The following is a 22,715-nucleotide window of genomic DNA, read 5'->3' as shown; positions in this document are numbered from 1 at the left end:
GACAATTTTTTTTTTAAAACAGTGTAAAAATAAATAAAATCAAGTACAATAAATAAGAAAACAAAAAACATTTTTTTAAAGCGCCCCGTCCCGACGAGCTAGCGCGCAGAAGCGAACGCATACGTGAGTAGCGCACGCATATGAAAACAGTGTTCAAACCACACATGTGAGGTATTGCCGCAATCGTTAGAGCGAGAGCAATAATTATAGCCTTCCTCTAGACCTCTTCTCTAACTCAAAAGATGCAACCTGTAGAATTTTTTAAACATCGCCTATGGAGATTTTTAAGGGCAAAAGTTTGACGCCATTCCACGAGCGGGCACAATATTGAAGCATGACATGTTGGGTATCAATTTACTCAGCGTAACATTATCTGTCACACAATAAAAAAATATTGGGCTAACTTTACTGTTTTTTTCCCCAAAAAGTGCGCTTGTAAGACCGCTGCGCAAATACGGTGTGACAAAAAGTATTGCAATGACCTCCATTTTATTCTCTCGGGTGTTAGAAAAAAAACAATATATAATGTGTAACTGGTATCTGATACAAAGCTACACAGATGTACTGTACATGTGGCTGCACATAAACTCTGCTGGCTTCTGATGGTGTCATTCACATTCTACCTTAATGGATATTTTAATGTTATCATTTACTACAATGCATTTCAATATTAGAAAACATGAGCATTGTTAAAAACCAACCATTGTATGTTGAGATAACACTTTATTTAAAAATGAGAAAAAAAATAAAAATAATACAAAAAGCAATGGAACTCATAATTTACACACACACATATTCTTTGCAATCGTTTGAGAAGTTTAAAGGTAGCATAAAGCGCAGTGCTTATGGCAGAATACGGTAGACCACAGCAACCAATCAGAATTCAACTTTCATTGGGCTAAAGTAGCTAGAACAATGATATAATGATTGCTAATTGGCTGTTCTGATTTACTACAATTTGCTCATTTATTTTTGCCTCATTAAAGATCGCTGATTTAAAAACGGAGGTACTGCTACAATACATAGATTAAAACTGGCGAATGTGTTGTGTTTTCTTTTGTATCAGGATAGTATTTATGTTACTACTTACATTACCTGTAAATTGCAAACACAACAGGATTTCTCCACTGGTCCCTATCAGGTACCTAGTCATATGTGGAAGCCAGAAATTGACAATCGGAGGTCACTATTGGTCTAATCAGAAGTCTGTTATTGTACAACAACAGAAGGGTCAGCCGTGGCCTGTAGGTATTTAAGGACCCAGTGATCCTATTGCATTTCAAACACTCCATCAGACTTTGGGAAAATAAAAATAGAAATTCTAACTTATAGTCTACAGCCAACTAAAACAAATAGCTTAATTTTAAGTGGCCATCTGTAAATTCAGTTGACCACCTGCTTGATTTTAGACTTTGAGCCTTGAGGGCCATGGCATGGAATGTGATCTGACAAATGGACTGGGATAATAGGGTTCTTATTAGTAAAAAGACGTCAAAGGAGCTCATTGTGCCCACCAGGATCCACCTAGACTGAGTTGGTGAAAGGTTTAAAACAAAAATTGGTTGGCTTGGTTACAAAACCATTAATAGAATTGCCCCGTGTACAGTATAGGTATATATATATATATATATATATATATATATATATATATATATATATATATACACACGGTATATATATTTAACATATACAGTGTATGTAACTGTGCAATATATCTTATATTTGTAATATAATTTAGTTATGCATCAATATATTTAATTCAGATTTTAGTTTTTTTAAGCTGTAGTATTTGTGTCCAAAGTGTCATTTCATTTTTAGGATCTAGGTACTCAAATAGCAGTAAATTAAATTTATGCCTTCTTTTCTACCCACTATGGTTGCCCACTTATAGTTGTGAGAAAAATGGGGATGTAATAAAAAAACAATTTTAAACACAAATATGAAAATTACAGAAACAAGCAATGCTATTACCATTGAAAAAAAAACTTTCACAAGGGAAATACATAGCCTACCATCTTGTAAGTTGCCTGAGTTGTTGACCTGGTCTGAGTTATTGACCAGGAACAAGTAACAATCAAGTAAAGCATCTTATTCCAGTATATTAGAAAAACTAGCATGTTAGAACAGGGTTCATCAAAGGTGGGCTATTTATTTCGCCTATGACCGATAATTTAAAGATTTTTGTTGTTTGCCTAAGCAATGTGAGCACATCCTATAAGCTCATTTATTTTGTCCAATTCCCATTCTTCATTATGTTTTCATTTATAAGGGACTGCAATTTGTAACTGGTGAATCAGTCTCAGAGTCGGTTCACACTGGGGCGACTTGGGATCCGACTTGAGGTCACCTGAAGTCGTCCCAAGTCACGCTGTAGAGAAAAACAATGTAAGTGAATGGGAGCGGTGTTAATACACACTACTCAAGTCGCTCCGACTTCAGAAGAGGTTCCTGTACTACTTCAATCCGACTTGTAGGCGATTTGTACCCATTGATTTCAATGGAAGTCGCCTCCAAGTCTGAGCACTGAAGCGACTTTCCAGGAAGATAACATACATTTCTCAGGCAAACCTCTCCCTCCCCCTCCCTCCCCCTCCCTTCCCCTCCCTCCCCTAGAGCTGATTGTTGTTTGATTGGCCACTGGAAAGTCTCCTGTCCTGGAGACGACTTCAAGTCGTGTTGTAAATCGCCCCAGATCGCCCTGTGGTTCATGCTCAAGTCGTGTCGGAGTCGCCTCTGAAAGTCGCGCTGGAAGTCGTGTCGCCCTAGTGTGAACCGACTCTTAATAGCTTGTTTATGCCAAATAATTAGGAAAACATAGGGAACAATAACAGAAAAATAACAAGAAACACAGGGATTGATTTACTAAAACTGGAGAATGCTACATCTGGTGCAGCTGTTTATGGTAGTCAATCAGCTTCTAACTTTAGCTTGTTGAATTCAAGTATTACTAAACCCACAACAGTAAAAACAGTCTGTATATACAGTAAATCATGCTTGTTATACTCACTGTGGAACTTAAGGGGTTAATCCTCTGCACTGTGTAAAAATGCTGTTTGATACGGTCTTCTCTAAACTTCTCCTTCTTTTACTGTCCCCAATCCATTTGCTGATAGTACAGAGCCTTGGGGGAACTCTGCACATGCTCAGTTTGGTGTATATTGCTAGAGAGGTTTTGTTTTCTTGGGTGGGTGCATGTGATCAGCACAGAGCCAATCAGCACTATCCAGAAAGAGGGTCAGGGGTCATGCAGCATTATAAGACAGTTAGAGGAGAATAAAAACTCATCCTACAAGCTTTAACCAGTGCTCAGCCGGAAACTGAGAGAAGTCACCAGACTGCTATATGCTGCTGATGAGAAAAGGTAAATCTGCACCAGATTTTGCACTCACCAGTTGTAGTAAATCAACCCCTATGTTCCATAAAACAATTACTGCCATATATCCATGCCTAGTTTTTAAAACAACCACAACGTTGTTTCTGTATGTATGTCATAGGCTGAGAATCCCTGTATTGTCTAGCTGTATATCCACATTAAAATACTGTCCCTCAACTAACTTTATTCATCTGGTTGGTACAGGTACTCCTTTGTTTCCTTACAGCTTATATTTGTGCTTTTAAGCAAGATTTACATATTATTAGTACAATTTGCTTACTGTTTGTTGTCCTGTATCATACAGTTTTTTACAACAAAAAATTGTGTGGTATCACAGGGCAACAAAAATAAACTATTTTTTGCAGAAGAAGACTAGAAAGCCTGCTGCAAGGCTTTTTTGCTCTGTAAAAAAAAAATTAAAGCACATGAAGGTGAAAAATCCATTCTAGCAACTGTATTTTTAAGGATATATCTGTGTTCAAGCATGCATACACTCAGAGTCTGAGCTTTTCCAATTCTGATTGTTTTTTAGAACCATTAAAACCATAACCCATCATGACCTACCTCAGCTGTGAATAAATGAACAAAACTTACCTCTGAACTATTGAATGTCATAAAAGGATCTCTGTGTTATAACCTGCTCTTTCACAAATTTTTTCACAGTCAAACGTGTTTCCATATCTGCTCAAAGGTCGCAATTTTACTGAGCGCCAACCCTATGCTCTCTCTGCATTTGGCCGCCAGGAATTTTGCAGCCTTGTCATCCATTCATCAGTAAATTTAACACATAAACATTTACCCTATAGTGCTGAAGACATCCAAAAGATATCATGCTTTCACCCGCCTTACTTGCTCTCTCTTTCACACCTAGAAACATCATAAATTGTAATGTCCACAACAGATTTCTAAACGGCTTCCATTCTGACGTCTCGAAGGGTTAAGCCAAGATTTAAAGTGTTTCCTTAAAAGGGTGAGTTAGGTGAGCGAACAGTCTCAGATGAGCTTGGTGAATAGTCCTCTGATTCTGAAGTGAGTTCTGGTGCAGCTGGCTGGGCCATGAAACGCCTTCTCACATCCTGGTTGCGTCTTCGTCTGAAAACCTGCCTCTCCTTATCAAGAGCGGTGGTCTAATAGGGTAAAGAAAGGACAAAGAGCTGTGTTAAATAATGAAAGTGAGTACATATTTAGTCAATGAACCAAAATCCTATACCCCAAACCAATCACGTAAAGGAAGTCTATTACTATTGACAAGGAAAGACAATATATGAATAACACTGAAATGCTCATGTTCATCTAAAATATGTTTTCGGTAATGCAGAAAGTTTGCAGTTTAGGTGATACTCTATACATTTATTGTCTAAAGCTTGATTAAAGTATCTGAGGCATCCCAAATTGTGCATCTTTAATACCTTAAAGTAGAACAATAGGCACAACTTTTTTTTCATTTTGGATAAAGCAGGTCCAAAAAGCAGTTTTTTTTCCATCTGTGTCCCATTGCAAGAGTTCCCTTCACTTCCTGTCCCATAGCCAAACAGGAAGTGAGAGGAAATCCCTGCAAATTAAGAGAATCTCTTGGGGATCCCCAGGTCACCAGAACTAGTCTCCCCACTGGAAGATGACCCCTCTATTACTTTTCTGAGGACAACCCAAAATTTGTAATTTTCTTTAACATTCACTTTCAATGATGCTGCTACACAGGACAAATAGAGATGGTGAATATCCTCAAAGTAGGCACAGATAGCAATAAAAGCTGACAAGCATTATAATCCCTCTCCACCTTATCCAAAGCTAAAACAAAAAAGAAAATGTGCTTTTAGTTGTACTTTAAGTTAGCCAATAAAGGATATCACTTAAACCTTCTGCATCAATTGATGGCTAACATGGTACAGTACTCTATCACTATTTAAGGTAATCTAATGGTGATTGGTTAGGGCAATGACATTTCATATTGGCAGGATAAGTATTATCCTTCATCAAAAAACATTGCAGACAAGACAATCGCAGGGTACATTTTGTTTCAATGACAATAGGTAAGCTGCAATATGCGTTGTTACAGAGACTTAGATTGTATGCCATGGATGAATACAAATACTGATGTAATGGTTAGGTATCACATATAGAAACATTAGGATTTACAGGTGAATCAAACACAACAAAAATTAAGGCAAATTTGGAATAACTTGACCTTAGAGCTGGACAGAAAATATAATTACCTGCCTGAAACTGCATTCCTTGGCTGACAGTGATTCGGCAAGACCACAGAAAGCTTCAGTAATAATTTTATTCAAACTTTCAGGTCATTACAGAGGACAAGGGGGCATTCTTAACGTCTGGAGGAAAAGAGATTTAACCTCCACATATGGAAGGTTTCTTCACAGTGAAAGCTGCAAAAATGCAGAATGGACTCCAACAGCAACTAGTTCTGTCCAACTCAGTAGATTGTTTTAAAAAGAGCTGGATGTTTTATTAAATGCACAAAATATAACCAGATACTAATATTTATTGGTAATAACACCCGGGGTAGTTAATCTAGAGTTTATCCGAATGCCTTCTGGGGGATCATGGACAAATTAGGTTTTCCTTGGCTGGAGCAAATTGGACCACGCTTTATAAGGTGTTTTTTTTTCTGGATCAACTATGGAGGTTTTCTATTTATTTATTTTTCTGTTGGTAGACATAGATGTTCAAATGTCTTTTTCCAATCTAAATTTGTAACTATGTCCCAAATCATATTTAACTTCATCATGTTCTGTGCACCCAGTTCCCTGCTTACTACCTCTTCATGTCCACTTCCTCTTTATTAGACGTTATATTTGGCCCAGATCCCACTAAACTGACCTCATCTCATCTCTCTACCCCATTATTCGCCTTCCAAATTCCACACAACTAGCATATACAATTAGAATGAGATGGGAAGCTGACCTTGGAGCCATAGAAGACAATTCCAAAACAGTTTCTCCTAGAATATCAGACCAGTTAACACAATTGTAGATCATGCACCAGGCTTAACTCACTCCCCAGCGGATCACCCAATACCAACCGAACTGCAATCCAATGTGTCCTCCATGTGTCTCAGTCCCCAGCACCTTCTATTACTTGCTGTGGGTTTGCCTGATTGTCCACACATGTTGGCTTCAGGTGACCTGCTTCCTACACAATGAAATTGCATCAACTGTCTACTTGGCTTACTTCTGGACCTAGGCATTAACCAATTCCTTGCTATATTCTTACATGAAAAGCTTTTAATGGCCAGGAAGATGGTGGCACGGAATTGGATGCAAGCAACGCCCCCCTCAATCCAGGCTTGGAAAAGGGATGTCAATGCCACACTCCCATATAAAAAAATAATCTACGAACATAGGGGATGCCCACACAAATATACAAAGATCTGGGATAGATGGCTATCCCATGCTGGGTCATGTGTTGTTGGTAGATTTTCTATTTAATTTGTCTTCATTGTTGGTTGCTGCATGTGTGCTCATCATGACTTCTTTACTTCACTAATTGTGTATGTTACCTGTGACCATACCCATGCTTAATGATAGAACATGGTCCTTAATGTCTTTAATTGTCATAATCTGTATCACTTATTTTTTTCTTTCTCGTTTGATACCAGTACCATGTACAGTATCTCACAAAAGTGAGTACGCCCCTCACATTTTTGAAAATATTTTATTATATCTTTTGATGTGACAACACTGAAGAAATTTCACTTTTCTACAATGTAAAGTAGTGAGTGTACAGCTTGTATAACAGTGAAAAATGTGCTGTCCCCTCAAAATAACTCAACACAGCCATTAATGTCTAAACCGCTAAGTACACCCCTAAGTGAAAATGTCCAAATTGTGCCCAAATACCCATTTTCCCTCCCAGTGTCATGTGACTCATTAGTGTTACAAGGTTTTAGGTGTGAATGGGGAGCAGGTGTGTTAAATTTGGTATTATCTCTCTCACTCTCTTATACTGGTCACTAGAAGTTCAACATGGCAACTAATGGAAAGAACTCTATGAGGATCTGAAAAAAATAATTGTTGCTCTACATAAAGGGCCTAGGCTAGAAGAAGTTTGCCAAGACCCTGAAATTGAGCGCGGTGGTCAAGACCATACAGCAGTTTAACAGGACAGGTTCCAATCAGAACAGGCCTCACCATGGTCGATCAAAGAAGTTGAGTGCACATGCTCAGCGTCATATCCAAAGGTTGTCTTTGGGAAATTGTATGAGTGCTGCCAGCATTTCTGCAGAGGTTGAAGGGGTGGGGGGTCAGCCTGTCAGTGCTCAGACCATGCGCCACACACTGCATCAAATTGGTCTGCATGCCTGTCGTATCAGAAGGAAGCCTCTTCTAAAGATGATACACAAGAAAGCCTGCAAACAGTTTGCGGGAAGACAAGCAGACTAAGGACATTTACTGGAACCATGTTCTGTGGTCTAATGAGACCAAGATAAACTTATTTGGTTCAGATGGTGTCAAGCGTGTTTCGTGGCAACCAGGTGGGGAGTACAAAGACAGGTGTGTCTTGCCTACAGTCAAGCATGGTGGTGGGAGTGTCATGGTGTGGGGTTGCATGAGTGCTGCCACCACTGGGGAGCTACAGTTCATTGAGGGAACTATGAATGCCAACGGGTACTGTCACATACTTAAGCAGATCATGATCCCCTCCCTTCGGAGACTAGGCCACAGGGCAGTATTCCAGCATGATAATGACCCCAAACACACATCCAAGACGACCACTGCCTTGCTAAAGAAGCTGAGGGTAAAGGTGATAGACTGGCCAAGCATGTCTCCAGACCTAAACCCTATTGAGCATCTGTGGGGCATCCTCATATGGAAGTTCAAGAAGCGCAAGGTCTCTAACATCTACCAGCTCTGTGATGTCATCATGGAGGAGTGGAAGAGGACTCCAGTGGCAACCTGTGAAGCTCTGGTGAACTCCATGTTCAAGAGGATTAGGCAGTGCTGGAAAATAATGGTGGCCACACAAAATATTGAAACTTTGGGCCCAATTTGGAAATTTTCACTTAAGGGTGTACTCACTTTTTTTTTACCATCGGTTTAGACATCAATGGCTGTGTGTTGAGTTCTTTTGAGGGGACAGCAAATTTACACTGTTATACAAGCTGTACACTCACTACTTTACATTGTAGCAAAGTCTATCTATTTGCAGGTAAGTTACTTGAGGTGACCGTAAACGAAAGTGTCACAAATATACCATTAATGCACCTTTGCAGATTTATCTCAGAGAACTGGTGGTAGTGTCTGGTTTGCATACTGCAATGCCCCCTTGTAGGATACTATTGTGGATGTACCGTATTTGAGGGACTCAGTAAAACATTTTTTTAGCAGCTCTTTCCTTGGAGAACATTGCTTTTCACTTGCTATTGTCGCCAGTTTAACTGATGGGTAGTAATTTAACAAATCTTAAATTTTTATATAAATATGTACATATAATACAGATGTATCGCTCTCATCTTATCACCAAAGGTCTATATGGTTTAGTTAAGCTGGGTATATACTGTTTTCTTCTTTTTTTTTTACAATCAACCAGTAGCCTTAATGAAAAAGAACACAAATTCCTGGATCAACAAAGGTGATGTGAATGCAGGGATCTTTCCCGCTGTGCTACTGTATTCTTAAAGAGAGTCCCACCATGTCAGAATACACTGAACTGCAGCGACTGATTGAATGCTGGTTTTCCAGCAGGATTGTTTGACAGAAGCCAGTCTAACAGTGACAGTGCCATCTGTCTTCAGGCATCAACTACTTTCTAGACTGAGATGCTTGACAGAGACGACACAATCATGATAAAACTGGCCATATACAGTTACTTTTTTTTCCGCTCAGCCAGTAGGCAAATAAGGTGGATGTAGGAATCCTCACCCACTGGGACATTGTAGTCTGACGTTGGTACCCACTGCTGTCAGAATACACTGATCAGTGGCTGCAGCTGATTTGCTGTAGCTGCTGAACAAGGAAAATTTTCAAAAATGTCCCTTCGACAGAAGCTGATCAAACAATTGACTTCTGTAGAGTGGGGCTGCCACACACTGATTGAAATTTCATTCAGTGTATAGCCAGCTTTCATCCTGTTGCCTGAGCAGTTCTTGGCTGTGTTCAATAATATATGACACTGATCAGCCTATTGCTGTAGCCTCTCACCTTGTGATTTTCTGCACAGCGGCAATGTTGCAGTCTGATCATTGGAGGCGAGGAAAGAGAAGAAATGCTTCCTTCTATATGCAGCATTTATGAAATCATCTCGGCCTAGGTCAGGGGTCTCCAAATTGTGGCCCAAGGGCCATATTTGGCTTTTTCTAGCCTTTTCAAGCCCTTGGGTCTCCATTTCTCCCACTGACACAATCAAAGGGGGCACTAATTCTTCTATTGATATCAATAATGGGATACTATCCCTCCTACTAATAGGGGCACTAGTCCTCCTCCTACTGACCACACACACTGAGGCCATATTTTTTCTCACCAATGCTGGGCCCGGGACATTTTCTTCCCCTACTGGCCCCAATCTAGCCCTCTTAAAATCTGAAGGACAATAAATTGATCCTTTGTTTAAAAAGATTGGAGACCCCTGGTCTAGGTAAATGAGTTGATTTACTAAAGGCAAATAAGCCGTTACTTTACATGGGAACTTTCACTTTGCAAGGGAATTTTCTGCCTAGCTTAGTGAATAAGGTAATGTTCTGCTGATGTTCATCATCCAATTACGTGCAAGCAAAAATGCGCTTTTTAAAAAACTCCTTTCACATGATAGGGTATTCTTTGCAAACTTTCACCACATTCACAATGTTAAAGAAAATATTCTTGCAAAGTGAAAGTACCCTTGCAACCTGAGTAACCTATTTGCCACAAAGTCACTGGAATGGAGTTCAAGTAGTTGTTTGGAAAATTATATTGTTGCTGTATTTTGTGGTATGTCAGGAATTGATTCATGCAGACTTACAGTAACTGGTAGGTCTATTTTTAAATGTAGCTCCTCCTCTTAAGCCCCGTACACACGGTCGGTTTGGTCCGATGAGAATGAACCGAAGGTCATTTTCATCGGACCAAACCGACCGTGTGTATAGCCCATCGGTCTGGTTTCCTTCGGTCCAAAATTTCTAAACATGCTTCAAAACCGAACCGATGGACCGCTGCCCCATCAGACCAAACCGATGGTTAGTACAGAAAAGCATCGGTTCAAAACCCGCGCATGCTCAGAATCAAGTCGACGCATGCTTGGAAGCATTGAACTTCGTTTTATTCAGCACGTCGTGTGTTTGACGTCACCGCGTTCTGACCCGATTGGATTTTGGACTGATGGTGTGTACACATATCAGGCCGTACGGCCACTTCAGCAGTGAACCGATGAAAACGGTCCGACGGGCCAGTCTCATCGGTTTGGTCCGACCGTGTGTACGGGGCCTCAGTGACCATATAAAAAAAGACATTACAGTTTACTATCAATAATATGTAATTGGTTTCCTTGTTTAAATATTTTTCCTAATATATCTGATATATATTCCTAGTTGCCCCCTCGTCTGCAGAAAATACTAAATCACTTTTTTTCTCATTCTTACAAATTGTTTTCTCCATGGTATGTCAACCATGTGGTTACAATTCTCCTTCTCTTTGCTAAAATACTGAAGTTAGATCCTAACTATCACTTGGATAAATGTCAGACCAGAATTTCCTAACAAGGCAGAGGTAGCCTAGCCTGTCACACAGTATATATGAATAAGTAACAGGAATTTTGCAAGCGTATATGTGTGTGTCGAGGGAGGGTATTATGGGTATTATGCAAAATCAAGACTTTACCGTTAAATTATGGGCTTGTAACCAACACGAGTGTGGTTTCTTTCCCCAGTGTATACAACACTTCTTATAAATAAAATATATCCATAAAATGGATCGGAATGTTGACTTATCAGTTTCCACTTTAGACAGCCATATAATCAGCGTCTGCTTACTACGCTTTGTGTATATCCGTATTGTTCCTTTTGGTTGTAATATACAATTTTATTAAAGAGAAATGAGCTATATTAGTCATGTAGCAGTTAATGTAAAACCGCTTTGTTACATTTCCACAGGAAGAGTTTGGGGTCTTAAAACAACATTATGGCTTTCTTTTACTACAAAGTAATAACTCCCTTAATTTTAATGTATTGAAATATGTAGGGCGGTTAAGTAGACAGCTGTAAAAGCACAGAATGCCGCTAATGCACCCTTCGCACGTAAAGCCATCAATTCCAGCCTGTTAACAAAGATGGCAAATTCCCACAGAAGTGCCGCTGTGAAAAATAACACCACATAGTGCTAATGAGAATGGTAGGGATTGCAGCTTCTTAAACAGCAGCGCATCCATTAATGTATTATTTATGAAAGCTTAAACTGCAAAATAAGTGGCGGCCAGTAAATTATGTTTTCCATGCAGTTCTGTGCGAGTCTCTGCCATCTTCTTCTGTTTGAAGAAAAATAGGCAAACATGGAATTAAGGAATCAGAGCTGACATAAAATTCAGTCCTGTCATACTAACGCAAAATGCAAACTGTTTGCAATGTAATGTGCTTTTGCTCATTTAAATGATCTAATGGAGAAGACAACCAGCTGTACTTGTGACTTTCCAATAAAAGGTATAACTGGCAGCATTGTAACCAAGGAGTCTGGCTATGGAGACATGGCTGGTCAACATAGGTGCACATACAGTGCCTTGCGAAAGTATTCGGCCCCCTTGAACCTTGCGACCTTTTGCCACATTTCAGGCTTCAAACATAAAGATATAAAACTGTAATTTTTTCAACAAGTTGAAGTGGAACGAAATTTATTGGATATTTCAAACTTTTTTAACAAATAAAAAACTGAAAAATTGGGCGTGCAAAATTATTCAGCCCCTTTACTTTCAGTGCAGCAAACTCTCCCCAGAAGTTCAGTGAGGATCTCTGAATGATCCAATGTTGACCTAAATGACTAATGATGATAAATAGAATCCACCTGTGTGTAATCAAGTCTCCGTATAAATGCACCTGCACTGTGATAGTCTCAGAGGTCCGTTTAAAGCGCAGAGAGCATCATGAAGAACAAGGAACACACCAGGCAGGTCCGAGATACTGTTGTGGAGAAGTTTAAAGCTGGATTTGGATACAAAAAGATTTCCCCTTCCCTTATGTTTCTAGCTTTCTTGCTTCTCCTTCTTATTCTAACTCCTTTGTTTCTCCTCTCTCTCTGTGTTAGTCTACTGTTTGTCTGTTTTTGTTTTTTCTTTTAATTTTAATTTTTTTACTATTTTATTTTGTTTTTGCCTTTTATTGTAGTTTATGGTTAATGTCAGGCAGGCATGTGGTGCTCAGGTGTCCAGCCTTGCCTCGGGCTTTCGGGATGTTCTTGGCTGTTCCAAGAAGTGTACTAATTTTACTCTGGGAGCGTAATTAGCATTTCTAAGGGGCAGGGGTTTGGGGCTATCCCGCTACACACTTGTTGGGGGGGATGCCTGCTCAATTGGACCGAATGTCCGGAGTGGGCGGGATGCCCCCCGTCCCCTTGCTTATCCAGAGCCTCATCCCAGATGCAATGCCCGAATGTGCCCGGATTATGTTAAGTGATGTTGTTCCACTGTCAATGTACCTTGTATTTGTTTTGAATTTTAAAAATAAAATACAAATTATACAAAAAAAAAAAAAAAGATTTCCCAAGCTTTAAACATCCCAAGGAGCACTGTGCAAGCGATAATATTGAAATGGAAGGAGTATCAGACCACTGCAAATCTACGAAGACCTGGCCGTCCCTCTAAACTAAGACAATGATCCAAAACATAAAGCAAAATCTACAATGGAATGGTTCACAAATAAACATATCCAGGTGTTAGAATGGCCAAGTCAAAGTCCAGGCCTGAATCCATTTGAGAATCTGTGGAAAGAACTGAAAACTGCTGTTCACAAACGCTCTCCATCCAACCTCACTGAGCTCGAGCGGTTTTGCAAGGAGGAATGGGCAAAAATTTTAGTCTCTGGATGTGCAAAACTGATAGAGACATACCCCAAGTGACTTACAGCTGTAATCGCAGCAAAAGCTGGCGCTACAAAGTATTAACTTAAGGGGGCTGAATAATTTTGCACGCCCAATTTTTCAGTTTTTTATTTGTTAAAAAAGTTTGAAATATTCAATAAATTTCGTTCCACTTCATGATTGTGTCCCACTTGTTGTTGATTCTTTAAAACAAATTACAGTTTTATATCTTTATGTTTGAAGCCTGAAATGTGGCAAAAGGTCGCAAAGTTCAAGGGGGCCGAATACTTTCGCAAGGCACTGTAATTATTAGATTTGACTATGAACACCTAAATCTGAAGTCCAGACAGATATACAAATACACCAAAAAATGCAGATTTTTTAATGCAGCCAGTATAAGCACCTAAATATGTCTTGCTATCAGCCTCTTGTGATACCCTGTGCAGCAGGTATGAGAGCCAATTAGGTGTTGAACAGGAAACATGCTGTCAGGAGGAAAAAATAGAGGGATGTTTCATTGTAATTCCAATGCTCCTTTAGGCCAGTTTCACACAGGATTCAGTTTGTACAAGAGTAGTGTGAACAATAAGCTTTTACAAAGCTATAGCAGAGCTTTTAGCAAGCTTTGTTAAAGCTTTTAACGTGGCCTGAACACAGATCCTGATGGGAGTGCTGATTGCCACAAGCTGCTAGCAGGCTTCAGCACTACCTGAAGCTTGTCAAAAACCTGCTGAAGCCTGATAGCAGCTTGTTTAAAGTGGCAATCAGCACTCCCATCAGGATCTGTGTTCAGGCCACAACTAACCATACCCTTTTCTTCCTGTACAATGTTCCCCGTCAATGAAACTTGTATACATTTCTGTACAATCATTGTTACCTTTTTTTGTACCTTGACCCTTTCTACAATAAAATCGTTTGTAAAAAAAAAAAAAAGAAGTGGCAATCAGCCATTAGGATTTGTGTATAAGATTTCCAAACAGGATCTGAAAGGCGCTTTGAAGGTTTGGAAATACTGTAGCTATTCAAATCTTGCTGAAAGCTTGGCAAAAGCTGCATTGCCTTGCTGTAGTAGGGAAAATCCGGTCACCAACCTGGTTCTGGTGTCTGGCACAGCTGTATATGCATGAAGACTGGCTGGACAAAAAGACAAATCCTGAAAATAACTCTTATGTAAGTATTTCAACCGTGTCAGGAAGATTGAGTGCATGACCATGCCCAAAGATCTTGCGCACAGAACAGTTTGTGGACCAGTACACAGAATTATGGCTGTGTGTGCATTTGCACAGGTTTGCTAATGGTGAGTTAATATTAGTTAGCACGCACATCTGCTTTTGGCACCCAGTTGCCTATTTAAGGAACTAAGGGACATTGCTGAGTGATCATCAGCTTGTGACCTGGGACCAGACTTGTAGCCTGATTATCCTGTGCTTTCACCTGGCTTGCCGCCTGACTTTGCTTGATCCTGATCTCCTGTTGTCAACCTTATCTTGTCCTCTGACTCTATCCTCTGCCTGATGTGTTGTACATCTTCTGCCTTTCTGATATTGACCTATATCTGGCTTCTAACCCTGCTTTTGCGTTTCAACTTGGTACATCCCCTGCCCAGTTGTTGCTGACCCTTGCTTGCTTTGACTATGGCTTTGACTCCTGCACCGGCGAGTTTCTGTGCTCCATCTCTGTGACAGCATTCTTCCCAAGTTCCAGTCCTACATCCACAGCATTTCAGCAGTATCCAAACTGTCATCTAGTATCAGGACCTACCACTGGCACCTGTGCCACTCCCCATCCTTCTACATCCAGTCACAAACTCTGGGGGTTAAAAGGGTGTAGGGGAAGCCTTCTCAATAGCTCTACCAAATACATGGCATAATTTAAATGGGTTAATGACTTTTGTCACATACGTACAAAATTACAGACTTATAATAAAAAATTGCAAAGTGGCATTTAAGCCTTTAGAATATGTACTGCTGCCAGGAGGTTTCATTGCAGAAGAGGTCAAGAGACACAGTGAGTCAGGACACAATACTGCTGACAGCAATAACACATGGGTCCCTGGTATGTAAGTTGTCTTACATTTTAGTAAAGATAAATTTACTAAAAGCAAATAGGTCTGTTCACTTTGCAAGGAAAGTTGCACTTTCCAAAGGAATTTTCACCACAGCTATGGTGAAATGTTATTCTACAAACAATACTCAAGAAGGGAAAAAAAAAAAAAAAAACATTTTTGCGTGATTCAATGATAGAAGTCAGCAGAGCTTCACCGGCAAAGTCCTACTTGCTTTGTAGAAACTGATAGTTTAATATTCTTGATACTTTTCATTTCAAAAGGTTTCATTGAGTATCAGACAAAGGTCTGATGGACCGTTTTCATCGGTCAAAACCGATCGTGTGTGGGCCCCATAGGTTATTTAACCATTGGTTAAAAAAAGCAAACTTGCTTTAAATTTAACCAATGGATTCCTAACCGATAGGTCAAAACCGATGCTTGGAAGCATTGAACTTCGTTTTTTTCAGCACGTCGTGGTGTTTTACGTCACCGCGTTCTGACACCATCGGTTTTTTAACCGATGGTGTGTAGGCACGACAGGCCATCAGTCAGCTTCATCAGTTAACCGATGAAAACGGTCCATCAGACCGTTCTCATCGGATGGACTGATCGTGTGTACGCGGCTTAACAGTATATAAAACTCAAACATTCGCTATAGTACCCATACAGGGGGGTAAACAATACAGGCATACCCCACTTTTAAGTACACCATGGGGTCTATTTACTAAAGCTGGAAAGCGCAAAATCAGGCTCACTTCTGCACAGAAACCAATGAGCTTCCAGTTTTTATTACCAGGCTTAATTGAACAAGCTGGGGTTAGAAGCTCATCGGTTTCATGCAGAAGTAAGCCTGATTTTGCGCTTTCCAGCGATAGTAAATAATCCCCATTGTGTACTTAAAAGTGGGCTATGCCTGTAATTGTAAAAAAGTATAAGGACAATAATGAAGTATGTTTTAACAAAATGAACAGTTGAGTTTGGTCCATCCAGACCAATATCTCCATAAAGGTCCAGACAGGGTTGCCAAACTTTAAGATGGTTATTCTGAAGTAAGTCGAATTGCTTGACTTCTCTTAGGCCTAGTACACACGAGAGGATCGATCCGCGGAAACGGTCCAGAGGTCCGTTTCCGCGGATAAATCCTCTGGCGGATTTTCATCTCATGGTTGTACTAACCATGAGATCAAAATCCCCGCGGAATTCCCTCCGTGGTGACGTGTCGCGCCGTCGCCGCGATGATGACGCGGCGACGTGCGCGACGCTGTAATATAAGGACTTCCACGCATGCGTCGAATCATTACGACGCATGCGAGGGATGGATTCGGACAGATTGATCCGGTGAGTCTGTACAGACCATCGGATCAATCCGCTGGACTGGATTCCAGCGGATCGATTTCTTAGCATGTTAAGAAATTTTGATCCGCTGGAAATCCATCGCCGGGAAAAATATCCGCGGAAAAATATCCGCTGGATCGTACACACCAGGGGATCTATCCGCTGAAACCGGTCCGCGGATAAATTCCAGCGGATAGATCCTCTCGTGTGTACGGTGCCTTAGAGATCATCATTGTGTTGACTCCTTGTAACAGTTTCATATGATAAGATGGTTGTTCTCCATTTGGAAGTTATATCGGTCTGTGTAATCATTGCTATGTCCTGGGCCAACCTTTGAGCTTGAAATTGTATCCCTAAGTTTTATTTTTTTTGCCTAATATATTTTTGTTTCTTATAAACAGCATGGTAGAAGCTAAAATCTCCTCTATAATATGCAGTTGGATTTGTAGGACTATTGAGACCTACTACATAACAACACTTTTTTGAGCATTTATATTGTCATCCTTTTTGCGTTGTGGTTTTATATGTAAAAGTTTTACTATTTACTGCATACAATAAAATGATTTGATTTTATATTTGATTTTACACACATCAATGAATGCCTATAAAGTACCATTCAAATCTTGTTATTTATGTATCTCTTAAATGTTCATCCATTTTTCAAACGCTGTTAATTTTATTGCACATCAAATATGTTTTTAATTAACAAAACTGAATATTGCATCAGCGTTGAATCATTATTATTCTGCATAAAATGAATATTTAACTATCACCACATGGGCCTTAATAGGCACCCCATAAAAATGACAGTTATCACCATCCTGAAGCTACAAGAATTTTAAGGAGAAAAAAAAAAACATTTTATATTTTTGGGGAAATGCCAGCACTTGAATAAAAAAGCTGATAAGATTATTTGGTTGATTTACTTAAGGCAAAAAGACTGTGCACTTTGCAACGTGCAGTTGCATTCTGCATGTGCAGCTGCTTCAGAGCTTAGTAGATGAGCAGAAGCTTGGCTGACGTCCATCATCCAATCATATGCAAGCAAAACATTTTTTTTTATTTTCCTTGCATGTGATTGGGTACTTTTTGCAAAGTAAAGCTTCACCTCATTTACTAAGTTCTGAAGCAGTGGTTCTCAACCTGCCATGACCCCTTGATAAAATTTCCCAAGTTGTGGGGACCCCTAACAGTACAATTATTTTTGTAGCTTGGATTGTCAGCACCCAAGGCAAGATAAGTAATTTACGCCCCTAACCGACAAACATTTAATGCTCCCTGAGTCCCTTCTACTTGCACATTATTAAAACCCCTTATGGTACATTTTAGGACTACTCTTTCTATTTGTTCTCCTTTATTTCCCTTTTATCTCTCCCTATCCTAATGTCTTGTTTTCCCCCCCATCCCTCTCTCTAGTCATCTTTCTTGTTCTCTTAGGCCCCGTACACACGACCAGTTTCCTCGGCAGAATTCAGCTTCCGACCGAGTTTCTGGCTGAATTCTGCCGAGAAACCCGGCCGTGTGTACACTTTCGGCCGAGGAAGCCGACGAGGAGCTCGACGAGGAAATAGAGAACATGTTCTCTATTTCCTCGTTGTTCTATGGGAGCTCTCGGCCCGCCGAGCTCCTCGGCGGCTTCAGGGCTGAACTGGCCGAGGAACTCGATGTGTTTGGCACGTCGAGTTCCTCGGCCGTGTGTACGGGGCCATATTCTTTCTCTCCCTTTTTCTTTGTTTCTCCCTCTCTTTTCCTCTCCCTTCCACGTATTCTCTATTTTATTCGTTCTCTTACTCCTTGGTGGGGGAAATGGGGTGAGTGGCAATGCGGGGGAAGGGGGGGGGGTGGTATCAGTGGCATTGCTGGGGGGAGTTCTGATCAGCCAACTTAGGTGCACTTGATCAATCTGCTGATCTGAGAACTGTAGTGGGGACTTTTAATGGCAACTATAATCACAGGTAGTGTTACTCACTGTGTCTCCAGCTTCACTGTGTCTCTGACTTTGTAGTGTCTCACAGCAGTGACAACTATGCCGAAATCAGGAGATAGGGTCTCCTCCAGCCCCTCCCACTTTACCTTTATCAACAGTCAGCTGACCTTTAGTCTCTGCCCCCCACCCATGCCGTGAACTAAATGGGCGGCTGCTAAGAGGCTAAGTGGGTGGCGCGGGCTCCAGGAACAACCCAGCAGGGTGGCCAAAGGCTCTAGGGACAGCCCTGCTGGGCAGCCACCAAAAGGCTGGGAGAGCAGTGACAGCTTCAGGAACAGCCCAGGATTTGGTGACCCCTGGCAAATCATCATTCGACCCCCAGGGGGTTCCGACCGCCAGGTTAAGAACCACTGCTCTGGAGCAACTGCACTTGCAGAGTGCAACTGCACTTTGCAAAGTATACAGTCTATTTTCCTTTAGTAAATCAACCCCTATGTATTTTCAGTAAGTAATCAAGTGCATGCACTATATTTGTCTGATGCATGTGGTATTATGTGTATATTTGAGAATTAAAATTAGAAAAATATGTGTGGAAATGCAAAAAGCTCATACATTATGCTTTTGTGAACTGACTATTTTAGTCTGTGGAGGTTTATTTATCACAAGCTAAATTCTTTAGGGTGAACAGAAAATGCAATCAAAGTAGAGATGACTTATCCCCAACCATATAGCCACTGTCTCCAGATGCAAACAAAGTGCTGTGAAACTGTAATGCAAATATAGTTCCCTATCAATTGTGCTATACTGGATAGAGTGGATATACTGTACATGTGTCTAGGTCACCTAATGCAATGTAAATGAGTAAGCAGCTGGGTGGTCTCCTCCTAGTGATTGATGCCCAAAATGTCAAAGCACAGATTATATAGTCAGGTGCTGCACACTTTGTCAGTCTGGGAAACATTAGTATTCAGTGCAGTCATCCAGGACTCCGCAGAGCCAGAGGTTCAACTGAAAAAAAATCATGTTTGAGCTGTCCAGCATATACAAAATGTTTCTAAGTCAGAAGCAGTAAGAGATGGAGGTCTAGAGAGCACAGAGATAAGACACATTGCAAGTCCTGTCACTGTTATACCATGTTCACCTAAGGGGAACAGCCGTTAGCCATGAGCCCTCTCTACTCCTGTAGTTTAAATATATTTGTCATCACACCAATGTACATTGTACTTTCTAACCTGGGCACTCATACCAATGACAGTATCAGAATGCTGACTTACTCCACAGGAAATCTTACAATACATGCAAGTTAGCAATAGTTAAAGCGGTTATAAATCCAACACCAAAATGTAATATATTGCAGCTTACCAATCATTAGATGTGATGGCTGCATTCATTTTGTTTTCTTAGTATTTTCCCCTCTGGCCAATAAAACGCCTCCTAAATTAGAGTGTGACCAAATTGGATGAATGAGCATGGGGGCACCTTTGGACAGCAGCATTGTCAGTTTGGGTGGATGTTAGGCCCCGTACACACGACCAGTTTCCTCGGCAGAATTCAGCTTCCAACCGAGTTTCTGGCTGAATTCTGCCGAGAAACCCGGCCGTGTGTACACTTTCGGCCGAGGAAGCCGACGAGGACCTTGGCGAGGAAATAGAGAACATGTTCTCTATTTCCTCGTTGTTCTATGGGAGCTCTCGTCCCGCCGAGCTCCTCGGCGGCTTCAGGGCTGAACTGGCCGAGGAACTCGATGTGTTTGGCACGTCGAGTTCCTCGGCCGTGTGTACGAGGCATTAGTGTTAGATGTACACGCAGATTTAGATACACTAACAAATTGAAGCCAAACTTCAACTCTTGCTGCAGTTACACAAACAGTTAGAGCCGGTTCACACTTCCACGGCACGACTTCGTGGGCGACTCTGCAAGTCGTCCTGAAGTTGACTTCAGAGGAGACCTGCAAAACGACTTCTGTATAGAAGTCAATGCAGGTCGCCCCGAGCCGCCCCAAAGCCATGCAAGAACCTTTTTTTAAGTCGGAGCGACTTGAGTCGCTCCTATTAGAACGGTTCCATTGCATTGAATTGGACGCGACTCGTCAGGCGGCTGAGCCTGACGAGTCGCCCCAGTGTGAACTGGCTCTTACAGCAACCTTTTTTTATTTACATAAATAAATGAAAGCTGATCATTGTAACTGGTGGTAAATGATTTGGCCCAACACTCTAAAGTGCTACATTTTAAAGAGAGCTTTTTCTGTTGAAAAACATTAGACATAGTGGTCAGATCACCAGATGAAAATAAAGGAAAGAAAGATTAAAAAAAGAGAACTAATGCAACCATCACATCTAAGGCCTCGTACACATGACCGAGAAACTCGACAGAATCCATCAAGAAACTTGGTGGCAGAGCTTTTTTGCAGAGGAAAACGGTCGTGTGTATGTTTTTCATAGAGGAAACTGTCAAGGAACTCGACGAGAAAAAAAGAGAACAAGTTCCTTTCCTTGTCGTGTTGCTCGTCGGGCTGGTTTTTGACGAGAAACTCGAGCGTGTGTATGCTAAGAAACCTTTGCATGCTCAGAATAAAGTATGAGACGGGAGTAAAAGTAGCATTTGTAATGGAGATTGCACATTTGTCACGCTGTAACAGACTGAAAAGTGCAAATCGTCTCTTACCAAACCTTTACTTAACACGCAGTAACATGAGATTAGCAAAACAGCCTCCAGGGTTGTGCCAGTGGAATCGAACTTCCCCTGCCATTGTATGTGTTGTACGTCACCGCGTTTGAGAACGATGAGATTTGGTCTTGACAGTGTGTACGCAAATCAAGCTTGTCGAGTTCCTCGACAAGCCTAACAAGGAACTCGTCAAGGAAAATGATGTTTCATTTCCGACGAGTTCCTCGGTCGTGTGTACGAGGCCTAAGATTTGGTAAGCTGCAATATAAATGTTTGCTTTTAAAGTTGACTTTTAGGATTTCAACCTTTTTGTAAAAAGTGAAAGCGCACTAAGGGGGTTATTTACAAAAGGCAAATCCACTTTGCACTACAAGTGCAAACTACAAGAGCAAAATGCACTTGAAAGTACACTGAAAGTGCACTTGGAAGTTCAGTCGCTGTAGATCCGAGGGAGACATGCAAGGACAAAAAAAAAAAAAAAAAAAACAGCATTTTAGCTTGCACATGATTGGCTGATAAAATCAACAGGGCTTCCCCTCATTTCAGATCTAACCCTCAGATTTACAGCCACTGCACTTCCAAGTGCACTTTCAGTCCAATTTGAAGTGCACTTTGCACTTGTAGTTTGCACTTGTAGGGCAAAGTGGATTTGTCTTTCGTAAATAACCCCCTATGAATCCAAGGAGCTGCATGACATTTCCTGGGACTATATCTATTATTTACAATTGACAAGTTTATTGCTCTGCTGGAGAGACACTCAGACCAGCTATGCCTGCCCCTCCCCTCTGCTGTCCATTCTGAGAAGCCTTGGTATTTTGTGAATGTGTTCACATAATACCAAGGCTTCTATAAATGGGCAGGAGGAGGGAAGGGGTGGGCATAGGAACTGCAGGGACTCTCCTGTTAAAGATGCATAGCTGAGGAGGATCAACTTTGGGTTCTTGGAAATATAGTGATAGCTGTCTTCCTGTGAGTACTATATAGCTGTCAGATATAAACAGCCAGGGGGTGTCATGCACCTCACTGCACTTAACTTATAGGGTTTGATTTACTAGGGGAAAATAGACTATGCACGTTTGCGAATGCAGTTGCACTCTTCGAATGCAGTTGCTCCAGAGCTTAGTAAATGACATAAGGCTTCATTTTATAAAGAATACCCAATCACATGCAAGGGAAATAAAAAAAACAGCATTTTTGATTGCATGTCAATGGATTATGGAAGTCAGCAGAACTCTCCCTCATTTACTAAGCTCTGGAGCAACTGCACTTGCAGAGTGCACAGTCTATATGCCTTTAGTAAATCAACCCCATAGTCTGCATTCATTTTTTATAAATTACCTGTATCCCCAGAAATTAGCTTTAATACTGCTTTAA

The 22,715-nt window shown here is 40.8% G+C and overlaps 1 protein-coding gene across 4 annotated transcripts in view; it reads right to left on the bottom strand.

Annotated features, from left to right (window-relative positions):
* Positions 1 to 3,779: 3,779 nt before the first annotated feature.
* Positions 3,780 to 22,715, bottom strand: part of DCLK1 (doublecortin like kinase 1) — a 477,375-nt gene continuing 458,439 nt past the window's right edge. For 3 of the 4 annotated variants that reach the window (XM_040340400.1, XM_040340402.1, XM_040340403.1), the window contains one exon: positions 3,780 to 4,500. In XM_040340400.1, coding sequence (XP_040196334.1) covers positions 4,336 to 4,500 — 165 coding nt within the window. In that variant the 3' untranslated portion in view covers positions 3,780 to 4,335. The remainder of the gene's footprint in view (positions 4,501 to 22,715) is intronic. The other variant, XM_040340401.1, reaches the window with a different exon arrangement.

This window comes from Rana temporaria, chromosome 2 (genome assembly GCF_905171775.1).
Source record: "Rana temporaria chromosome 2, aRanTem1.1, whole genome shotgun sequence".
NCBI lineage: Eukaryota > Metazoa > Chordata > Amphibia > Anura > Ranidae > Rana > Rana temporaria.
The sequence above is the reverse complement of the archived record's forward strand: the minus strand, read 5'-3'. Positions and strand labels throughout refer to the sequence as shown.